The 22,300-nt window shown below is 48.7% G+C and overlaps 2 protein-coding genes and 2 long non-coding RNA genes across 7 annotated transcripts in view; 1 reads left to right on the top strand and 3 right to left on the bottom strand.

Moving 5' to 3' along the window:
• Window positions 1-752: 752 nt before the first annotated feature.
• LOC101837394 (small cell adhesion glycoprotein) lies at window positions 753-14,420 on the bottom strand. 2 transcript variants are annotated; one of them, XM_013111250.3, is made up of 4 exons: window positions 14,276-14,420; window positions 13,736-13,804; window positions 1,984-2,064; window positions 753-1,426 (listed from the first exon to the last, which is right to left on the bottom strand). In XM_013111250.3, exons 2-4 carry the CDS (start codon window positions 13,767-13,769, stop codon window positions 1,248-1,250), a joined length of 294 nt encoding a protein of 97 aa, XP_012966704.1. In that variant the 5' UTR covers window positions 13,770-13,804; window positions 14,276-14,420; the 3' UTR covers window positions 753-1,247. The 2 variants fall into 2 exon arrangements, with proteins under 2 accessions (XP_012966704.1, XP_012966705.1); XM_013111251.3 differs by lacking the exon at window positions 14,276-14,420 and adding an exon at window positions 14,098-14,253.
• LOC121142869 lies at window positions 11,167-12,133 on the bottom strand. The gene is made up of 2 exons (XR_005879982.1): window positions 11,595-12,133; window positions 11,167-11,441 (listed from the first exon to the last, which is right to left on the bottom strand). It is a non-coding gene; the product is annotated as an uncharacterized LOC121142869 (long non-coding RNA).
• A 709-nt stretch (window positions 14,421-15,129) lies between the features above and the next one.
• Window positions 15,130-19,808, top strand: LOC121142868. Its single transcript, XR_005879981.1, has 2 exons — window positions 15,130-15,776; window positions 16,165-19,808. It is a non-coding gene; the product is annotated as an uncharacterized LOC121142868 (long non-coding RNA).
• Window positions 18,462-22,300, bottom strand: part of LOC101837660 (chymotrypsin-like elastase family member 1) — a 49,854-nt gene continuing 46,015 nt past the window's right edge. For all 3 annotated transcript variants that reach the window (XM_040753789.1, XM_040753791.1, XM_040753790.1), the window contains 2 exons: window positions 19,527-19,601; window positions 18,462-18,844 (listed from right to left, as the gene is read on the bottom strand). In XM_040753789.1, the coding sequence (XP_040609723.1) occupies window positions 18,815-18,844; window positions 19,527-19,601 (105 nt within the window). In that variant the 3' untranslated portion in view covers window positions 18,462-18,814. The remainder of the gene's footprint in view (window positions 18,845-19,526; window positions 19,602-22,300) is intronic.

Genomic DNA, 22,300 nt, shown 5'->3' with positions numbered 1-22,300 from the left:
ACTAGCAAGACCACGTCTCAAACCCATGAAACAAAAGCCAACCAATCTCTGCACTGAAGCTTCTGGAATCTACACTGCTAATATCCGGCAAGAGTTTAATACTTCACTGGGCATTGGTGGCGCACGCCTTTAATCCCAGCACTCAGGAAGCAGAGGCAGGCAGATCTCTGTGAGTTCAAGGCCAGCCTGGTCTACAGAGCAAGTTCCAGGACAGTCTCCAAAACAATAGAGAAACCCTGTCGGGGGGGGGGGGGGGGGTTAATACCTCAGAATGAAGGCTAGCTTAATTCCAGCGTATCCAAGGGACTTGGGTTGAAAAAAGCCTGGTCAGGCAGTGGTGGTGCACACCATTAATCCCAGCATTTGGGAGGCAGAGGCAGGTAAATCTCTTGAGTTCCAGGCCAGCCTGGTCTACAGAGTGAGTTCCAGGACAGCCAGGGTTACACAGAAACACCATGTCTTGAGAAAGGCCTTATTGGTGGGAGATTTAGGTGGCCAGGTTTTTTCCTGGCTCCTTCTGTATATACACAGGGATCTGAGAAATTGTGGCCCTTGCCAGGATTAAGGTCAAATTCACTTAGTTCTCATGTGTTTCTAATGGGACAGTTGGTGCTAGCCTGGAACAAACCCTTGAGACAGTTCTGGAAAGTTCAGAACATCCCTCAGGAGTTCTTACTGAAAGACAACACACGTAGAAGAGTTACATAAGCAGAGATAATGCTGTAAAAAGTTTAAGCAAAAACAAGTCAAAATTTAGTTCTTGTAAATGAAAATCGGACTTTCATAAATTTAATCTGAATAAAAAACGCAAGTTTGAGGCTGTTGGGGGAAATAGTAGGACTCAGATCAAAGGATGTAACATTGAGAAGCCTATTCTCTTCCTGTGGTATCTAGCCTCTAGGAAGTCACACTGGGGCTATCACTAGGCAACTAGGGAGGGGACAAAGTGGACCAGCCTGTGACCTCCCTCCACCATCTCCCTCTTCCAACTCAGGCACGGCCCCATGTTGTTGGCCAGGTGTGAGCACTATCCTTACCAAGGCCGGGCTACAGGTGTCATAAGCAGCTTTCTCTGTGTCCCTGGACCCTGGAGTCGCTGAAGCTGGTATTGGGGACTGTGTCCTAGGATGTGAGTGGATTTGCCATCTCACTCAGTGCCACTCACTGGCTTCAGCAAATGTTCCCTAATTACAGAGTCAGTGTGTTAGGACTGGAGCCAAGAATTGGCCCCTCCAATCTGGGGATCGTTAGATGAAGTACTCTTCCTTCTCTCTGCCCTTGGCTGAGTCACTCTCCATCTGGAGGGTAGTGCTGGGCTCGCCTTCTGCAGGCTCGTAAGTGACGTAGCTGCCTTTGTTCTTGTACAGGTAAAAGAAGATCAAGGTCACCACGGAGAGCAGGGTGAGGAACACCACAGTGATAACGACTAGGAAGGGAGAGGGAGACAGGCTTTAGCACTTCACTAGGCCACTTGAATTAGGTCATCACTTCCAGTGGGGTCCCCTCAAGCCCAGCTTCCTCAGGACACGGCACCCAGAGTCTCTTGGTATCTTGCTACCAACATAGTGTTTAGATTTCTGACAAAATTCAACTCCCAAACCAGTTCCTGATGATCATGCTAGAAACCAGGAGGGAAATAAATAGCTTAACGCCAACAGGAAGGGTGTTTTAAATACATAGCTTCCTATGAGAGTTTCTCTGGTTCGCCCGCTCTTGCTCACCCACTCAACAAACCACATGCATCCTTCTTCTGACCCACGCACTCCAGCTGAGCATCCACACTGGCCAGGGCCTGCTCATGGCCACACAAACTATGGCCACTCCCCATCTATCGGTTTACTGCTCACGTCTGCATCACTCACAGCTCTGCACGGGTGAGACCTAAATGCCAGAAGGAGCTCAGTAATGGAGTTGGTCCCTGATGTGCTGTTTCCTGTATGGGGAGACCCTTAGCTGTTACTCTGGGTTCAGGGTCTTTGTTACCTGCAATGAGTGCTGTGCTGGCCTCTTCAGCTTGTGGGGACAGGGTCTCCTGGACCTGAAGAACTGGTGTGGTCATCAGTTCTGGGAAGTTGAAGGGGGAGAAGGAGACGGTAAGTCCTTTTTCCTTGCCATTCTGTCCCTTCACCTGCCCTGTTCAAAAACTCAGCTAGTCTTGGAGAGATGGCTCAATGGTTAAGAGCACTGGCTGCTCTTCCAGGGGACCTAGATTTTATTCCTAGCACCCACACAGTGACTCAACATCATCTGTAACTCCAGTTTCAGGATCTGAACTTCCAACCTCTGGGCACCAAGCACACACATAGTATACCATCAGACACACAGGCAAAACATTCATATGCATAAAATAAACAGTCTACTGTAACTCCAAACAGAAAATCCTGGAACAGAGATGAAAACAAACCATTTCCAAAAGACAACATTTTGATGAATTTCTCTCTGCCTAATACAATGGTTAAAAACAGAGGCTTGAGCTGGGCGTAGTAGCGCATGCCTTTAGTCCCATACTTGGAAGACAGAGGAAGGTGGATCTCTGTGAGTTTAAGGCCAGCCTGGTGTACTTAGTGAATTCTAGGACAACCAAGGCTATAGAGTGAGACTCTGTCTTTGCTAGGTATGGTCACACATGTCTGTAATCTCAGCACTCGGGGTTGAGAACAATTATTCAAGGTCCTCCTATGGTACACAGAGTTCCAGGCTAGCCTGACCTGTACAGGGAGATTCTGTCTCATACACAAAACAAGAGAGTAGGGGTTTTTGAGCCTGAGCTGATTGACTTTTAAATGTGACCACTGTCTTTTACAAGCTGTACGTCCGTGGGTAAAACATATCTCCTAACCTCTGCCAGCATCAGTCACTTCGGATGCTAACAGATGCTAAAGTTCCTAGTTTATAGGGCTGTGACATAGTGATGCAAGGACATAGCATTATAATGAATGCATCAAATGTTGTGTGCGTGCATATATTTATATCATGCAATATCAATGTATCCTGTACATTTCCCCATGTTCTACCGACTTTAATCTTGTGTGTGGGGTGTACTTGTCTGTATGTATACACATTTGTGAATTTTGGTACATGCACTTGTAGAGGTCGGGGGGATAAGTTCTGGTATCCACTCACTTTCTTCTGTTTGAGACAGGTTCTCTTGCTCTCTGTTGCCTATGCCAGGTTAGCTGGCCTTCTGGGAATTCTGTCTTCACTTCCCATCTTAACACAGGAATGTTGAGATAACAAATGCATGCTACTGCCAGGCATGGTGGCACTCACCTTTAATCCCAGCATTTAGGAGGCAGAGGCAAGTGGACCTCTGAGAGTTCCAGGTCAGCCAATGCTAGTGAGGACCTGTCTAATGCAAAACAAATGCTCACCAAGCCATCTCATCAGACCTACGTAACTTTTATAAACATTATAAATAATATAATACCCTGCCCCAAGCCCTTTCATTGGGGAGTATTACTTTAACTACTTAAAGGTGTGTTACATTTGTGTACGCTGTATTTGCTTAACTATGTAAAGATGTGTTGCTGTTTCACCTTGCCTGCCCTACAGCACCTAATTGGTGTTACAAAAAACTTAACAGTCAATAGCAGCAAAGGGATAGATGGGGCTGGTGGGCAGAGAGAAAAAAATAGGAGTAGAAATCTAAGCTGGAGGGAAGACAATAAGAGGAGAGAACAGGGAGAAAGAGAGGGAGATGCCCCTGGCCAACCAGGTAGCTGCCAGCCAGCAAGACGGAGTAGGACACACAGAATGAAAAAAAAAAAAGGTTAAAAGGGCCCAAGGCAAAATGTAGACGAAGAGAAACAGGTTAAAATAAGTTATAAGAGCTAGGGCTGGAGAGATGGCTCAGAGGTTAAGAGCACTGGCTGCTCTTCCAGACGTCCTGAGTTCAATTCCCAGCAACCACATGGTGGCTCACAACCATCTGCAAGTCAATCTGGTGCCCTCTTCTGGTGTGTAGACAGAACACTGTATATGTAATAAATAAATAAATAAATCTTTAAAAAAATAAGTTATAAGAGCTAGTGGGACAAGCCTAAGATAAGGCTGAGCATTCATGACTAATATTAAATCTCTGTGTCTTTATTTGGGAGCTGGTTGGTGTTCCTAAAGCCTAGTCTGCTACACTGTTTACTTCTAGGACAGGCTCTGCACTTTAACGGGCTTGGAATAGGGTGCCAGTAGAGACTGATATGGTGTTGCTTCCAAGGAAGCAATATTTGACAGCACCAGAATTGGAACTGAAGTGGCCGTTCTCAGTAGAGCAAAGGAACAGCAGGTGGGAACAGGATTCCTGTTAGGGCCTGAGGGGACCCCACTGTGCACAGGTGAAGTGACACCAACTGCTAATAGCTAGAGCAAAAGCAGGTCAAGGGTGTTGAAGGCTCTTTTTTCACAGAAGCCAATCAGAGCTTCAGGAATCCCCCTTGGTCCCAAGACAGAAAAGCAGACAGAGATGTGCTACTAAGGATGCCTTCCAGTTCCTAGGCCAGGCCAACCTGAGGTGGGGGGCCTAGGTGGGGTGAGACAGGGGGTCTCTCTGCAAAGCTCTGGCTGTCCTGGAACTCACTATGGACCAGGCTGGCCTTGAACTCACAGAAATCAGCTTAATTCATGAGAGGTCAGAAGACAACTTGAGGGAGTTGGCTACCCATTCCTGAGTGTCCTGTAATCCTTTCATTTCCAGTGTGATTTCAAAATGTGAGTCATTTACAAAATAAATGTACTTTCAAGCTTCCTAACAGAAATGTCCAGGTTAGAAGCTGCCAGAGCCGGGGAGAACAGTCAGGAAGTTCCAGCAGCTCAGGGAGGCAGGCAGATTACAAGGACAGTCTCAAAGGTGTTGTTTGCAAAAGCAAGGGAAGGGGTGCAGGGCTCAGGTGTGGACTTGAAGGTATGGGGTCTGTCTCTGTCTCCAAACAGAGAATGACTTTTTCAACAGGGAGCAGGAGTCACAGGACATGAGGAAGGGGGGGGGGCTCAAGAGAAGAGAAGCTGAGCTGGGCGTGGTGACACACAGGACAGTAATTCCAGCCACTGGGAGGACTGTGAGACAGTTTGAGGCCAGTGTGGGCTACATAATGAGGCCTTGTCTCCAAATCAGGAAGAAGAGAAGGGAAATGGCTCAGGAAGCGCAAATACAAAGGGTGAATGACAGCGGAGGCACTTGGAGAACTTGTAATCGATCTGTCTCTGATGCCGGGGTTTTGAGAGACTCCTGCACACACAGACACTGCAAGCCGGCCAGGCTTGATGGGGGTCAGGTTATTGAGGCTGCTTTGGAGTTGCGGAGCTGGAGATAGCAAACACTATGAGTCGGGATGGGGACCCTATGAGGAAGCTCTTACAGACTTCTTACGTTCAGATTCCAGGCTGATAGAGAAACTTAAAAACAGGAGTGGTGAGGCACACTTAGAATTTAGGCTGAGGCAGGAGGATTGCCATGAGCTCAAGGTCAGTGAGGGTCTGTCTCAATGCCTAAATTCCAGTCTACTAGCCAGGAGTAGTGGTGCATGTCTTTAATCCCAGAACCCAGGAGGCAGCAGAACCACATAATGAAATGCCTCCAGAATAAACAGATATTTAAAAGTTAATTCAGTAAGTACTGAGTGTGCACTCTGTGCTATGTTCTAGTCATGGATCAATGAACAAAACAGGCAAGTTTACCAAACCTATAAACCCCTGAGGAGCCAGTGAGATGCTTGGTGGGTGCTCCATGCTGCACAGTGATAGAAATCTGATGACCAGACTTTGATTTCTGGAACATACATAAAAAGGTAGGAAAGAACTGGATTCCACAAAGCTGTCCTCTGACCTCCACAGGTGTTCCTGGCACATGTGTCCACACACATCCATCATACACACACACACAAAATTAAGATTTCCAAAAATGAAAATAAAATAAATCCATTGAAGTCCCAGTACTCAGACAATGGAGGCAGGAATATTGAGCGTTCAAAACCAGCTTGGGCTATACAGCAAAACCCTGTTTCATAAAACAAAAACAAATCAAATAACGGTAACAACAAAACCCACCTCTAAACCACCTTCACAAGTCTCCTAAATTTAAAAAGAGCTCCTCAGTATTCACTTAAAGGGAACAAGTGAATGATGTCACTGGGAGTGCTGCTTCCGAATCCCAAGAGCAATCTCAATGTCCATCAGCAAATGGATAAACAAAATGCAGCAAATGCAGACCCGGAGTTCTGTTCCGTCTCAAAAAAGGAAGGAGGTGCTGGGATGAAAGGCTCTGTGCTTAAGAGCATTTGTTACTTTTGCCAGGAACCAGGACTTAGTTCCCAGCACTCACATGGTGGCTCAGAACTGCCTTTAACTCTGGTTCTGGCTTCTGAAGGCACACATACATAAAACAGAAATAAAGGGAGGAGGAAGGGAATTCTGATGTGTGGTACAACACAGATGAACCTGGAGGACACGCTGCTAAGTTAAACAAGCAAGGCACAAAGCACCAACACTGGGCAGGCCCGGAAGTGCACAGACTTTAATCCCAGCACTCAAGAGGCGGAGGGATCTCAGAGGTAGAGGCTAGCCTGGTCTACACAGAGTCCAGAGCAGCCAGGGCTAAACACTGGGACCCTATTTGTTTTAAATACAAATACTGTATGGTTGCATTCATATTGATTATTAATGACCCAAAGTAATCAAATTCACAAGGCAGAATCAGAACATTTAAAGGTAGAGTCTGGAATGTTGAAAAGTGTGGATGTTGGGGCTGGAGAGATGGCTCAGAGGTTAAGAGCACTGGCTGCTCTTCCAGAGGTCCTGAGTTCAATTCCCAGCAACCACATGGTGGCTCACAGCTATCTGTAATGAATTCTGGTGCCCTCTTCTGGCATGCAGGGATACATGCAGGAGGGACACTGTATACATGATAAATAAATCTTAAAAAGAAAAAGAAGTAAAAGGAACACCATAATGGTTGATGGTTTGAGATGTGTGGGAAACCAAGCAGGAAGGACAGTGGATAGGATGCGGGAAGGCGCTACAGTTTTAATAAGATAGTCAGGAATCTTTCCACGAGGCAGCCTGAATAAAGACCTGGAAGGTGGTAAGAGTGGCAGCCATGCGAGCATCTGAGACAGCGGAGTCAAGGTAGGGCTGTCTGTAATGATGGAGGACACCGGGCTGCAGTGCACACGGCATGTTAAAGGGGCCACTGGGAGGCAACTTGGAGGGAGCCATAGGGAAAGAGATGAAGCCATGGAGTGACAGCACATGGGCCCGTGGGCTGCAATACAGACGCCAGCCATCCGTGAACTTCAAAGTTGTTACAGGCTTATTACATAGTCATGCTTGTTAAACATTAATCTTCTCCTACAGATCTTGCTAAAATCAGACTATGGGGGCTGGATATAGCGCAGCTGTTATAGCACTGGCTGCTTTTCCAGAGGGCCCAGGTTTGAGTTCCAGCACCCACATGGAACCTTCTGGAACTCCAATCCATAGGAGATCTGACACCCTCTTCTGGACTGTGCAGGCATTGCATGCATGTGGCATACACATAAAATGCAGGGAAAACATATATATATGTATATATATATGAATGTTTTGAAAAAAAACCCTTTTTTGTTGTTTTTTCAAGACAGAGTTTCTCTGTCTAGCTTTGGAGCCTGTCCTAGAACTCACTCTATAGACCAGGCTGTCCTCAAACTCACAGAGATCCACCTGCCTCTGACTCCTGAGTGCTGGGATTAAAGGCGTGCACCACCACCCCCAGCAAGACTCTCCATTTTTAAAAATGCAGACTATGATACAATATATGAGGTGGAGGACCTTGGAATTCCAAACGTCACACTTTCGAAATTCTAAGTCTATGATATCCTGAAACAGCTCAATCTAGTCCACTGGAGGATGAGTGTGTGTGTAGGAAACTAAGTTCCCAGGCTCAGCTGACAGCCAGCAGCAACTCACAGGCCTGGGGGAGGGCACTGTGGACTTTCTGGTCCACTGCAGCTCCACGCATGAGTGCAGGAGACACCATCACTGAAGCTGTGAGACATTGTCACCTGCTTTGACCTGTTTTGCAGGGCTGGCAACTGAACCTGGGTTTGTGCACGTGCCAGGTGAATGCAGAAGGTGCTCAGCCCAACTCTTTCAAACCCAAGTGGCTGCTGCTGTTTCAAGCAAGTGCGTTTTGGGTTGTGATATGTGGCAACACATAGTTCAAACATATTGACGTCGAGGGATCCCTTGGACTGTGGCTCAGATAGCAGGCTGACAGTGAAGTTGAAGGTGGAAGCTGGCGCACACTGACCATCCAAATGGGAGCCTCCTTCTGTCACCCAAAGGCCTTGGCTAGGGCTGGCACCAGTCCAGTGACAGAGTGACCAGATCTGTTGGGAAGCAAAACCTGACAGGACTTGAGGTGGGCTAGAGTCACACATCTGTGGCCTGAGTAACAGGAGAGATATGCTGTTACCTGGGATGGAGAAGATCTCAGGAGGAATGGAGTGGGCATGAGACATGACTCCATATCAGATATCCAAGATGTCAAGAATAAATCTGGACTAGATATTAAGAAATGAAAAAAGGTAGGCTGGGGATATGGCTCATTGGTAGAAAACTAGCCTATCATGTATGTGCATGGCCTTCATTCTGATCCCCATCACTGTAAGAAATACACATTTTTAAAAGTCAGGCTGGAAAGATAGATGGTTTTGCAGTTAAGAGGACCCAGGTTCAATTCCCAGCACCCACCTGGCAGCTCACAATTGTCTATAACTCCTGTTTCAGGGGATCCAACACCCTCACACAGACACACATGCAGGCAAAACACCAATGTACATAAAAGATAAATTATAAAATTATAAATTATAAAAAATTAAAGTCATTAGCATACTCAAGATAGAAGGCTGGGAGGACACAGTAGGTGGGCGGGTCAGTGCACACATGATACACACAGTCAAATCAAACACCTAGACTTTTGTGCATTTACCACAGGACCCACAAATGACCTGCACAAGACAAGTTCTGGTTGAATGCAAAGCTGTGGTTTAGGGCAGGTTCAAGAAAAAGGGAAGGAGGAACTGGAGGCAGAATATAAACTGTGTGAATTTGTGTGTGAGACCAAAGGTTGCTGTCGGGTGTATAATTACTCTTCATCTTATGTTCTGAGACAGGGTGTCTCACCAAACCTGATTTTATGGATTCAGCTACACTAAACGACTAGCAAGCCCCAGGGATCCCATCACCACCTCCCCGGCACAAGAACGACAAGCCTGATTTGCTTGCTGTATCTGGCTTTTTCTATGGGATCTGAACTTGGGTACTACTGAATGGTGACCGAGCCGTCCTCACTCTCACCCCATGAGTAAACTTTTTTTTGAGTGGGTGTGACAGGGACAGCATTTTTCTATGTAGCCCTGGCTGACCTCAAGCTCAGATATCTGCCTGTCTGTCTCTCAAGTGCTGGGTTTAAAGGCCTAGCTCAAAGTATATGCTTGCAAAGTTTTTCTGAAAAGGGGAATAAAGAAGTAGAGTTGCTACTGCAGCCTGAGGGAGTTGACTGCTTTTGCTTTTAGAATGGGGGAGGGCCAGCAGGCCTCCATGCAGACTCAGGATGACTCAGACAGAGCAAACAATTCACAGCACACAAGTGACAGGGTGTCTACAGCCGTGTCTTTAAGGGACGGGATCTAATGCAGCAACACCTAATGCACTGCCACAGAAAGCGGAGAACCTGGACATGGTACAGGAAACAGGGAGAAGGCAGAGGTGGACAGGAAACAGGAAGATGGCAGAGGTGGATGCCTCAGCAGGAAACAGGGAGATGGCAGAAGTAGACAGGAAACAGGGAGATGGCGGAAGTGGACGCCTCAGCAGGAAATGGGGAGATGGTGGAAGTTCCTTTCACCCTTAGGATGGAGGGTGGGGTGGGCTCAAGGATCTGCAAAGGTTGACATGAGGTTTGGTTTGACGGTAGGTGCCCTGCTGACCTTGGTTGCTTTTGAATCAATAGTTACTGCAAACCAGGGCAGGTTCCTCCTCTGGGTGCTGGTTTCACATAGCTCCATCACAACCAGCTAGTTAAGACTTTTACAATACAAACATAGACAACAGCAACAAAGTAATCTAAATCCAGAATGCCTGCCACCAAAAGGGGGCACTGGGCTGTGGGTGTATCAGTGCTAGTGGGGGTTCTGCATGCCTAAGGTCCTAACTTGGATCCCTAGTTCCTGTCAGTTCTCCCAAAGGAAGAAATATGCTACTGCCCATCTACCCTTCATAGTAGGCAGGTGGCCAGGGCAGAGGGCCACAAGCTTAGGGGCTCCACCCAGATCTGCTCACACACCTTTCTTTTTGTTGACCCAGATACTAGCTGATTTCTTTGTCCTTCTTGTCTCCAGGGTATGCCAAGTCTCTTATCAAGGAGGTATCAGATCCATTGCCACCTAAAGCTGCCAACCTGCTTATTTGCTCTAGACCTGCCCAGGCAGGAACGGCTCCCACAGTCCTTGCCATGGGAACCCACTCTGGGATTCTGTCCTTTTCTCCTGCCTCTCTCGTGCTCTGATGGCCGGTTGGATGAAGGAGACCTCAGGAGCAATAGACCATGAGGGAAAGGACACAACTTGGGAGTAGCTCCGACTTGGCACACAGCCTTGCTTCTTGCTCTGAACAACTGCACCATGGGAACTTTTCTTTTTTCTTTCTTTTAAACTGGGAAGTGTTTTTTTTTAAAAGATTTATTTATTTATTGTGTATACAGTATTCTGCCTCCATGTATGATATGCCTAAATGCCAAAAGAGGGCATCAGATCTCGTTATAGATAGCTGTGAGCCACCATGTGGTTGCTGGGAATTGAACTCAGGACCTCTGGAAGAGCAGTCACTGCTCTTCATCTCTGAGTCATCTCTCCAGCCTCTGGGAAGTATTCTTATTCACTGAAAAATTCTTAACTTCCTCAAACTTGATTTTTGCTTTTGATAAAACAAGAATAAGCCCTGCTTGGTGTGTCAAGAAAGAAATCCAGTGAAAGGGAGGAAGCCACTGTAAGCACTGAGTGGCAAGAGACGGGCTTTCCCTGGTGAGGTGGGCAGAGCTCCCAAGGCAGGGTTCCATTTTGCCCTACTTGCAACAGGGTTAATTGACACATGGCCCAGCACCTTGTTCCACAACAATCTCAGGGGCTTATGAAAATGTCTTTTAATGACTTCATTTTAATGACTTAAATTTCATTTAAAAATCAAGATAATGAGCTTTTAAATAATATTAAGATTGTCATATCCACCAAGTAGTTATTCATTATATTATCTTCATCCATAAGTACTCATTATAAACATTATTATACTTTTTTGGGGGTAGGGTATCAAGACAGGGTTTCTCTGTGTAACAGCCCTAGCTGTCCTGGACCTGGATCGGTAGACCAGGCTGGCCTTGAACTCACAGGGATCCTCCTGTCTCCGCCTCCCAAGAGCTGAAATTAAAGGCAAACATTACTATATTAATGCTACCATAGTCTTATCCCAATAGGGTTGACAAATACACATTTTAAACTTTTGTTTTGAACAGTGGGAGGAGCCCATGGTGTGGTGCAGTGTGGTCCAGCATCCCTGTAAGATCTCCTAACCTGATGGAGTAGGAGGGATGTGAAGGGAACACAGCAGGAAGGTTGAGGGCGTGCCCAGAACTGGACCCTTGCATCCCATCCTGCAGGGAATCCTGCTGGTCTCCAGTCTTCTCTCCACTCCTGTGCCTGGATATTTGTTTGCTCAGACCTAGTGAGCAGGAAACTGGTATGTCCTAAAATTCCACTCCCCACTCACATCGCTTGTTGAATCAAGAACATAAAAATACGGCAACAACACCCAATTTTAAAATGGGCAAGGAGCCAGTGAGACAGCGCAGCAGGTGAGGGCACTTGCTACCAAGCCTGACAGCCTGAGTTCGATCCCTGGAATCCACACAGTGGAAGGAGAGAACTGACTCCATAAAGTTGTCCTCTGTCCTCCACATGTGTTCTGGCGTGTGTGAGCTGTGGAGGGTTGGGCGACATACATGAGCACATGCACACAGGTGCACAACATGAATAAACAAAGGCTTAAAAAAATAAATGGGCAAGCCGGGAGTTGTTTGCGCACGCCTTTAATCCCAGTACTCGGGAGGCAGAGGCAGGTGAATCTCTGTGAGTTCGAGACCAGCCTGGTCTACCAAGCGAGTTTTAGGACAGGCTCCAAAACAATACAGAGAAACCTTGCCTCGAAAAACCCAACAAATAAATAAATAAATAAAAAATAAATAGGCAGTCTGAACAGACACTCCTCCAGACACACCCAGGTCACCAAGCGCATGTAAACATGCTTGGACATCACTAGTTACTAGGAAAACAATTAAAGTCACAACCAGGTACCACTTCACACGCACTGAAATAGCATCACACTTGTCCCAAATAACAAGTTTTGGAGGATATGGGGAAATTGGAACCTTTGTGCGTTGCTTGTGGGGATATAAATAACACAGCTACTATGAAAAACTGTATGGTGGCTCTTTAAAAATATATATAATTGCCATATAACAACAACTCCATGTCTGGATGTATATCCAACAGGATGGAAACAGCAACCAGATATTCACTTATGTGTGGCTAAACAAAATGTACACACATACAATTACTTAAAACTTAAAACGGGGTAAATTCTAACACAATCTACAACACAGATGACCCCTGAAGGCATTGCACTAAGTGAAACAGACACAAAAGGGCTGAACCTGCCCCATCTAAAGAGTCTGCTGCATTGCTCTTCTCCCCACTCAGGAGCCTTGCCCGCCAATCCAGACATCTGGTCGACCGGTCATGTGCCTCAGATTGACTAAACACAGGAGAATCTGCCTTAGACTGTCCTTCCCTGGAGTCCTCCCTTCTCTGGGGTCCCCCTCCTTGTCTTCAGACCAACAAAGCAGTGTCACTCCAAGTGACGGGTTTGACTATACATAAGAAAGCAAAGGGATATATGAATCAAGGGTTTGTTCCTCCCACGTCCTGGCTAGCACAAGGTGAAAACAATCAATATGTAAATATCTGTCAGGCCAGACTCAGCCTGACTAGGAAATGAAAGGTAAGAATTAATTCACCACCTAAGATCCCTGTTTAGCACAGATCTAGAGGAACAAGAAGTGAACTATAAGGTAGGATCTCTTTCCAGGACTACAGGCCACTACCACCAGGCTTCCAGCATTTAAACATCATCTCCATCCCTCTTTCTGACATGGTCTACAGCCCAGGCTGGACTTTAACTCACTATGTAACAGAGGATAACTTGAATTTCTGGCACTACTGCCTCTACCTCCCAAGTTGCAGGGAGAAGGGACAGGCAGAGGCCTCCATCACAGTGGGTTCCATCCGCAGGATTCATTCCTTACAGGGGATTGAAGCCAAGCTTCGAAAGCACTCTTCCAGATGAGCTACATCCAAGCTCTCCCAGTTAACTTTAGAAGAGCCTTTCCCACGAGTAAATGTAAAAATGGCTCCTTTGGGCTTAAAACAACCGAATATACCCAGGTTACTGTCAAAGCTGGCCTAGTTCAGATGTTAGAATAAAACAGCAATAAAGGGCACACTATAGTTCAACCCTGCTTCCTCCGGGAGCCTTTTCCTGTGTGAGGCCGGGGAGAGGGGGTCTTTCAGTCTCGCAGAATTCCGAGACTGGCTAGGGGTCGGGTGGAGTATGGATTGTTGAACAGTTCTCGTACTCCATTTATTCAGTCACTTACCTCCAGGAGAAGGTGTAGCCGGTAGGCTAGTCATCGTGGCCGAGGGCAGAGTATCTCGCAGGGTCAGATCTATGGGAAGAACAGAAATCGCGGGAGATGCCAGGAGAGCCCGCGGCGCTGAGTCCCTTCCCCCTGGATGTGTCCCCATTCTTGCTTTTTGGTTCTCCCCGAGGATCTCATTAACTTCCAAAAGCAAATCCCTTCCCAAGAGCAGATCCCCGCCCGGGTGTATCTGGGACGTGAAACGCTGGCGACCCTTTCCCCAGGCCGCCCCCTTTTACCAGGCCTGGGGAAGTTAGGCAAGGGTTGCAGCCGACCGGGTTCCGTCCGAAGCGATCTGGGCACCAGGCCACCTGCGTTACCTGGAGCCCCGCGAAGCCGGCCAGAGGGTTCGCCCCGTTCCCCGGGGACCCCGACCGACCCGTGTCCGCTCCCCCGCGGCCGTCGAGGGTCCCCACAGCCGCGTGTCCCCCGCCCCGGGTCCGGTTCCAGCTGCCGAGTACGATCCGGGTCTCCCCGGATCGCCGGCCGCACGCTCACCTTTCCAGTCCGACGGGCGGCGGGGCAGGGCCGGGCGCCGCGCGTCCTTTTGAACTCGCCGGGGTGGGAGCGGCTGCGATTCGCTCGCTCAGGCCGCGCCCGGGACCCCGCGCCGAGCGGCCGCCGAGCCCGGGTCGCGGTGGGTGGGACAGGAAGGAGCGCGGGGCCGCCCTCGGCAGGTTGGTTCCCCCGGGAGGAAAGGCCACTGTCCGGCCGGAGCCGCCCTCCCTCGTGCCGGGTTCCGCAGGGGGTGCGACCCGCAGGAGTGCGGTCACTCGCGGTTACCTGCGGCTGCAGGTCCCCCCTCCCCCACGCGCGGATTCCCGGGTGTTCCGGGCTACTGCAGGGTAACTTGGCGGGAGCACCTCCGGCGGCCCGAGACGTGCGGGCCAAGCAGGGGGAGAAGCCAGGCCCCGCTGCACCTTCCGCGTGCGACCTTCGTGGGAGGCCGTGGATCCTGGAGAGGGTGAGGGGTGTGGCTGAGATCTGGGCAGGATTAAAAGTCCCAGCGCAGCCGTTTGCCAGCTGAGTGGCTGTGGGCAAATTCCTGAACACCTCGGTAGTCGGGCTTCCACATCCCTAAAACGGGGACTGAAAGAGGTAATTCCTGCGAAACCATTTCACAACCCTGGTCCTGGCCCAGATCGAGAGTCTTAATTTAAATATTCATCTGTGCTGAACTTTGGCAGCGGCTTGACTCACTTCAGTGGCAGGAAATGCTCCTAAATTAACTAGAGGAACTGAGTGACTAAGAGGATGTAATTCTATAGAACACGGGCTCTGGAGTTGTCCCCACTGTGTAAGCTAACACGAGTTACTTCTGATTCTCTTTCTGAGGGAAAGCTGTGTGGATTCGTGGTGTCCCTGAGGGGCTGGGACTAGTTGAGTTGATTAAAGCCTCACCTGGCATATATGTGCTTAGTAGACATTGGCTAGTGTTAATAGTGTTATCTGGGCTACCCACTGAGGTCGGACCTGACCAATCACACCTGATTCTCATAAATGTCTTTTTTCTTTAAATTATAACCTTAAACTGTTTGCTTTGGGGCAGAGAGTAGGTGGAGATGGCGGCTCACAACCATTGGAAATTCCAGTCCCAGGGAATCTGATGCCCTCTTCTGGCTTCCACCGGCACATGCAGGCACACATAAATTATTCGCTGAATCTGAAGAGGCACTTGTCTTGTAAGCTTGACAGCCGAGTTCCATGACAACCAACTCCACAAAGTTGTCCTCTAATCCCCACATGCATGCTGTGACTGCATGCACACACACGCATTATGCTCACACACAAATAATATTTTTCTTTCTTTGCTGTTTTGTTTTACAAGACAGGGTTTCTCTGTGTGGGACATAATAGATATTTTTCAAAGGTTTACTGATACATGACTTTTCCATAGGCATTTAAATACATTAAGAAGCATAAGGCTAAACCGGGCAGTGGTCGCACACACCCGATTCAGTATGCTGAGCACTGGACTTGGCATAAATTGAGGAATTTGGTAAGCACTTGTGTATTACATTTTTTGATATAACCTGTCCATCCAACTGTCAAGTCTGTAGATTCTCTGCAGCACAGGCTGGCCTCAGATTCTGTTCTTCTGCCTCAGCTGTGGCAGCACTGGGATTACAGGCTGGCACATCACGCCCAGCTCTAGTCCTCTATACTCTTAGCCCGTCTGTCAGGGACTGGGGGCATCTGAAGTCACTTCTCTGTGGAGAGGCACGAGGACAGACGAGGTGGAACCTCATGTGAACCTCCAGTGTTCTCCAAGGGTGAAATGGAAGCTGCAGAAACTGGAGCAACCAGCCTTTTGTCAGCAGACCTCTAGGGATCTCAGGGCAGGAGACAAGCGATATTTATCTTCACCTCATTTTATTGGCTTTCAGGTGCTGCTACTGGGGTAGTAGTCTTCTGTGTCCCTGCCCTTCTCCTGGACAATGTCTGGATAAACAGTGTGGTTCCCAGCTGAGACCGTCCACCCTAGCTGAGCATGTGGGCCTTTTCCCCTGCCTCCTTGGAGACAGTAGTAGGGTCACATGCTGATAAAGTGCCATGGTCACAACTCCAGCTGTGCCTCTGTTGTAGCAGCTGCAGACTTCTTCCTCCCGACAGACTGGAAGTCCTACAACATGGCTATGGCCCACTCCCTGAAAGCCTTCCCATTGTCTGGGGAGGAGACAGCCTGAAAACAAGCAAGCCAAAAGCAAAGCAAGAAGCAAAAGCTGGGACGGGAGGCTTGAGCTGGATTTACCAGGTGCTTCTTCCTCCCTTTTAAAGACAGGGCCTCATGTTTCCCACAGCGGCCTCAAATCCTTCTGTGCAGCCTGAAAGGGTGACTTGAATTTCTGATCTTCTTACCTTCACCTGCTGAGGACTGGTCTGAAGTGCGCGCCTCCATGTCTGGTTTATGTGGTACTGGGGATCAAATACACGCCTTCACGAATGCTAGACAAGCATGCTACCAACTGAAGTGCATCTGCTGTCCCAGAGATGGGACACAGGAGAAGCCTGCATTCTCAGCCTCTTGTCTAACCTGCGATGACTCCTAGTTAAACTGAAGTAGTGATTCTGAGGATGCCACAGAGAGAATGTTTTCTAGGGAAGCTAGCGAAAGCAGTCAGTGGGGTCATTTGAGAATCTCCTCTCTCCCTCCCCCGCTTCTCTAAGCATGCACACTCTCCCCACACCCAGACTACTGTTCTGAGGAAAGAGAGCCTATGGAGGACATGATTTTTAAACAGAAATAATAGGGCTTGGTTTCAAAAAGCTGATTCCTAAGGGTTTAGGTCCAGGAAAGCGTGGCCAGACGTGGTGTGACTCCCCTGGACTCACCGTGGTGTGTGCTTGTTTGCACATCCTTATGGCCACTGTGTGCGTGCACAGGTTCATCACAAGGCAAGGAAGGGTGCCCACCAACCCTGCAGGGTGCCTGGCAGTGAAAGACAGGCACGTCTCTGTGTCCAGCCCTCTCTGTGTATCAAAGGGTGTGGGAAGCTCTGATTAAGGAAGCATTTTCCTGCTTGATGAAAAAATAATTCAGTTACCAGCCTCTCCCTTTGGTAGATTATACACTATACATAGACATAAAATGGGAAAAAAATCACTCCTGGACGTACCTCAAGTTCTGTGTCTTGTTTGGGGACTGTGGGCCTCTTAGAATTAGTATTTATAGCCCAGAACATAATTGATGTCTAATACACAATCCACAATAGTCCTGTACAGTTGGATCAGCCTCCACCCATGCACATACCCATTAAACACCATAATAGTAAAACTTATGGTGGTTTGCAATTGCTGCCATCTGTAAAGGGCCTGCCGCACCCCAGGCTCACCACTTTCCTTCCTTTTGTCATCAAAGACACCACGATGTCATGTCCCCTGCCCTAGCACCAGCAGCCATGGTTCCCATTTCCCTGTTGCAGGACAGGCTCTTTCTCCACTGTACTGGTGGATCTGGAAAGGACGTGGTACCGGGTAGGTGGAAGCTGCAGCTCAGGCCGGGGCAGCAGACACCCCTAGCCCTCTTGTCTTCCTGGCAGCGGGTTGCTCTTTCAGCTCTGTGAACTGCCCGCTCTAGCTCTTTCTTCCCTCATCCTATTTCGCTGGTACCTGTCCCTCATCGTGCTTCTCTGGCTCGGTCACTCTACTTAGCAGAGTAGGTTCTCACTGCATGCTTAGGAGTGACAGTGGCTGGTGACCTGTCCGTGCGACAGATGTAGGCTGGGCATGACAGTACACACGAGGAATCTTAGCATGTGGAGGTGGTTCAGAGCTAACCTGGGCTACATGAAACCCCGTTTCAAAAGATCAAAGGGGAGGGGAAAAAAAGACGAGCAAAGAGGTTGACAGATGACAGGAAGGATTTCAGAGTCACCGTGTTTTCACAGAAGTTTGCACTGAAGACAAATGACAGGGCTCAGACTAGGACTATGGCCGTGCTTCCTGTTCTGTGCTTCGTAGCTGCCTCCATTTGGCTCAGGTCCTGATTCACAGAGCACTGACCTGCACAGATGACACACTGAAGGAGAGCCCTTCCCACAGTATTTGCTCATGTAGGAATTCACCAGGACAGAGGGGCACTTAGACAAGCATATGCAAGTGTATGACTTAGGCCTTCTGAACCTGGGGTAGAAATCATTACTCAGTCTAAGTGGAAAACAGTGCTCGGGGCAAGATTGCACACTTAGTCAAAATCACACTTTATTTAGTAATCTGAAAATCTTTCAGCTTTGAGTTTCTGCCAAGTGAGTGGATAGTTGGACATATGTCCTCTGAGAGTGTGTGGACATGCCCACAGATGCTTTTGTGTTAGCATTATTACAGCCCTGGCTTTATTAATGCTCAAACCTTGAGTAACATGTTCCCTGAGTGTGACACCCTTTTCCCTAAGGTTGTTTCTCAGACTCCAACAATGACAGGTCTCCGAGACTAAGTATTCGAACTGCCTGAGAATGTGGCATGGGTGTGGCTTGTATCCTTGACCTCTTAGAGAAGCTTCTCTGGGTAGATGGGATTAAGTGCTGTGGCAGTTTCTCTTCAGAGTTCTGCATTTTCACTTGTAAATACCTGGGAGGTAGACATGGTTGTATTAGATGCTGACCTACTGGGGGGGGGTGTAAAAACTCTACTTCTTTCTCTTGAATTACATTTCATGCTGTGCCAAGGACCTCTGCAGAGAGTGGCACTGTAGTGCTGGCTGCTGGGATTCCCCAGAGAGGAGCTGCAGGCTCTGGGCACAGTGCCACTGCCTCTGCAGTCAGATGCACAGAGGGCCCTGCCCACCACTCTGGCAGCAGCTGTTCTCCTAAGGAGTAGGCACCATCTACTGGAAGAGCTGCTTGGGTGCTTCTTAGGGGAGTTAAACAATTCACGACTCCATTTCATGCCACCATTCTGGCTCACATTCTGAGTTACTGTGCTACTCTGTATCTGTGAGCAACTGTAAGTATGTTTTTGTATATTCTTGATGACATCACTTTTTAAAGCAAGCTTAAGCAGGCTGGGCAGAACCTCCATGGACTCTGGGCAGGTGTCATGGGCTGCTTGTAATCCCAGCACTCAAACTAGCTATAGAGTTGGCCAGGTGTAACCTTCAACTTCTGGTCCTTCTGCCGCCCCCTCCCAAGGACTGAGATTACAGGTGTGTGCCACCGTGCTCAGTGTATGTGGCACCAAGGAGTGAGACCAGGGCTTCATGTATGCTGGGCAAGCACTCCACTGACCGAGCTACATCCCCAGACCTCTGTACCTCTTCCTGAGACTCGGGCACTGTGATGGTGTTTCCTCCTGGATCCGAACAGAGGTGAGGTTCAGGGCCTTGATCCTACAAAGGCAACAGTTCTGTCAGTGAGAGATGGCTGAGCTTCCCCAGTCTCCCATGGAAGGTCTTCTGTGCCTTATACTTTCCAAGGGTCATAAACAACACAAACATCTGATAACATCTCCCTGAGCCTGAAGCACTAGGGTAGGATTTCTTCTGTGTTCTTTTACAGATTAAACAAAATAAATAAAGGTTTGAAGGGTATCACGACTTGCTGGCCAGAAAGTCAGATCTTTGAATCTAGATTTTGTTTTCACGATCAGACACACCTGACAAGTGTATGCATGTGCATGTGGAGGCCAGAGGTCGATGCTGGGTGTCTCCTTTGTCACTCTCTAACGTTTTTTTCTTATTTTTTAAAATTACATTTTAGTGGGAGTTTTTTGTGCATGTATGTACACACCATAGCATGCAGAGATCAGAGGACAACATTTGGGACTGGGTTCTCTCTATCCTCCCTGTGACCCTAGGTATCTAGGTCATTAGCCTCCGTGGCAGGCTCTTTACCTGCTAAGCAATCTTGCTGGCCCTTTGCCAAATTCCCCGAGGCAGGGTCTCTGAACTTGGAGCTCACTAACTTGGCTAGACTGGGTGGCCATCAAGCACCAGGGCTTTTCCTGTCTCCATTTCCCATGTCACCAGCTCCAGCTTCATGTGGGTGCTGGGATCTAAACTCAGGGGCTGGGATCCAAACTCCTTGGACTTGAATGGCAAGCACTTACCATCTTTCCAGCTCCCATAATGGTTTCTTTAGTTTTGGGAAAGTTAGGAAGCCAAGTCATAGACAGCACCATCAGAGAACATGTCAGGATGACCATAGCATTTTAACATTAAAACTGCTTTTCCTTTGAATGGGGACATAGGTCACTCGGTGATACTTGCCTAACATGAGTAAGTTCTGAGTAATACATACGCTATAAAACCCTCATTTGAGGGCTGGAGAGATGGCTTAGAGGTTAAGAGCCCTGGTTACTCTTCCAGCAATCACATGGTGGCTCACAACCATCTATAATGAGATCTGGCGCCCTCTTCTGGCATGCAGGTATACATGCAGGCAGAACACTGTATACATAATAAAAACAAAACAAAAAAGACCCCCCAAAAACCTCCTTTAAAAAACAGACAAAGTCACTAGCCACATGGCAGCTCACAATCTTCTGTAACTAGCTCCAGAGGATCTGATAGCCTCTGGCCTCCATGAACACCAGACCTACATGTGGTGCACAGATACACATGTAGGCAAAACACCCTTCACATAGATAACCTTAAAAATTGTTTTAAAAGGCTGCCTGGACTACATGAGACACTATCTCAACAATAATACTAACGATAATAGCTCTGGATCTTTCTTCTTTTCATGTGCAGGGGATCAAGCCCAGAACCTCCATATGCTTAGGTAGTTTTCTGCCACTGCCCTGTATACACGCTCACCTCTGAGTGCTGATCTTCAAAGCAGAAAAGTGAGACATGCCATACTTCACCGCTCCAATCCTGTTCTGACCCTGCTATTTAAAACCGTCTGGCGTCCTGACTCCATTACCCTGCACACTGCCAGGGAACCACTTTCCATCTTGCCCTGTTGGGGCCTTCAGTGCTTCCTATGGCCCAGGCTGGAGGCATGGTCATGCTGGTGACGGATGACAGTGCCTCTGCAGAGTCAGCCGAGAGGAATTTATGTCCTCTTCCTTGTCTCACTCTGTCCTCACCCATGCCCTCTTCTTTGTCCTCACTTCACCAGGTTCTGAAAAAACCTGCAGCTCAAAGTAAAAGATGCCTCACAACTGCCCACCCCAGATGACAGAACCCCACAACTGCCCACCCCAGATGACAGAACCCCACAACTGCCCACCTCAGATGACAGAACCCCACAACTGCCCACCTCAGGTGACAACCCCACAACTGCCCACCTCAGATGACAGAACCCCACAACTGCCCACCTCAGGTGACAACCCCACAACTGCCCACCTCAGGTGACAGAACCCCACAACTGCCCACCCCAGATGACAGAACCCCACAACTGCCCACCTCAGATGACAGAACCCCACAACTGCCCACCCCAGGTGACAACCCCACAACTGCCCACCCCAGGTGACAGAGCCCCACAACTGCCCACCTCAGATGACAGAGCCCCACAACTGCCCACCTCAGATGACAACCCCACAACTGCCCACCCCAGGTGACAGAGCCCCACAACTGCCCACCCCAGGTGACAGAGCCCCACAACTGCCCACCTCAGATGACAGAGCCCCACAACTGCCCACCTCAGATGACAGAGCCCCACAACTGCCCACCTCAGATGACAGAGCCCCACAACTGCCCACCTCAGATGACAGAGCCCCACAACTGCCCACCTCAGATGACAGAACCCCACAACTGCCCACCTCAGATGACAACCCCACAACTGCCCACCTCAGGTGACAGAGCCCCACAACTGCCCACCCCAGATGACAACCCCACAACTGCCCACCTCAGATGACAGAGCCCCACAACTGCCCACCCCAGGTGACAGAGCCCTACAACTGCCCACCTCAGATGACAGAGCCCCACAACTGCCCACCCCAGATGACACAGCCTCACAATCATCTGCCCCAGGTGACAACCCCACAACTGCTCACTCCAGATGACAGAGCCCTACAACTGCCTACCTCAGGTGACAGAGCCCCACAACTGCCCACCCCGGATGACAGAGCCCCACAACTCTG

The sequence above is a fragment of the Mesocricetus auratus genome, unplaced genomic scaffold (genome assembly GCF_017639785.1).
Source record: "Mesocricetus auratus isolate SY011 unplaced genomic scaffold, BCM_Maur_2.0 Super-Scaffold_100010, whole genome shotgun sequence".
In the NCBI taxonomy this organism is placed as follows: Eukaryota; Metazoa; Chordata; class Mammalia; order Rodentia; family Cricetidae; genus Mesocricetus; species Mesocricetus auratus.
This window is presented reverse-complemented; position numbering and strand designations above follow the sequence as displayed.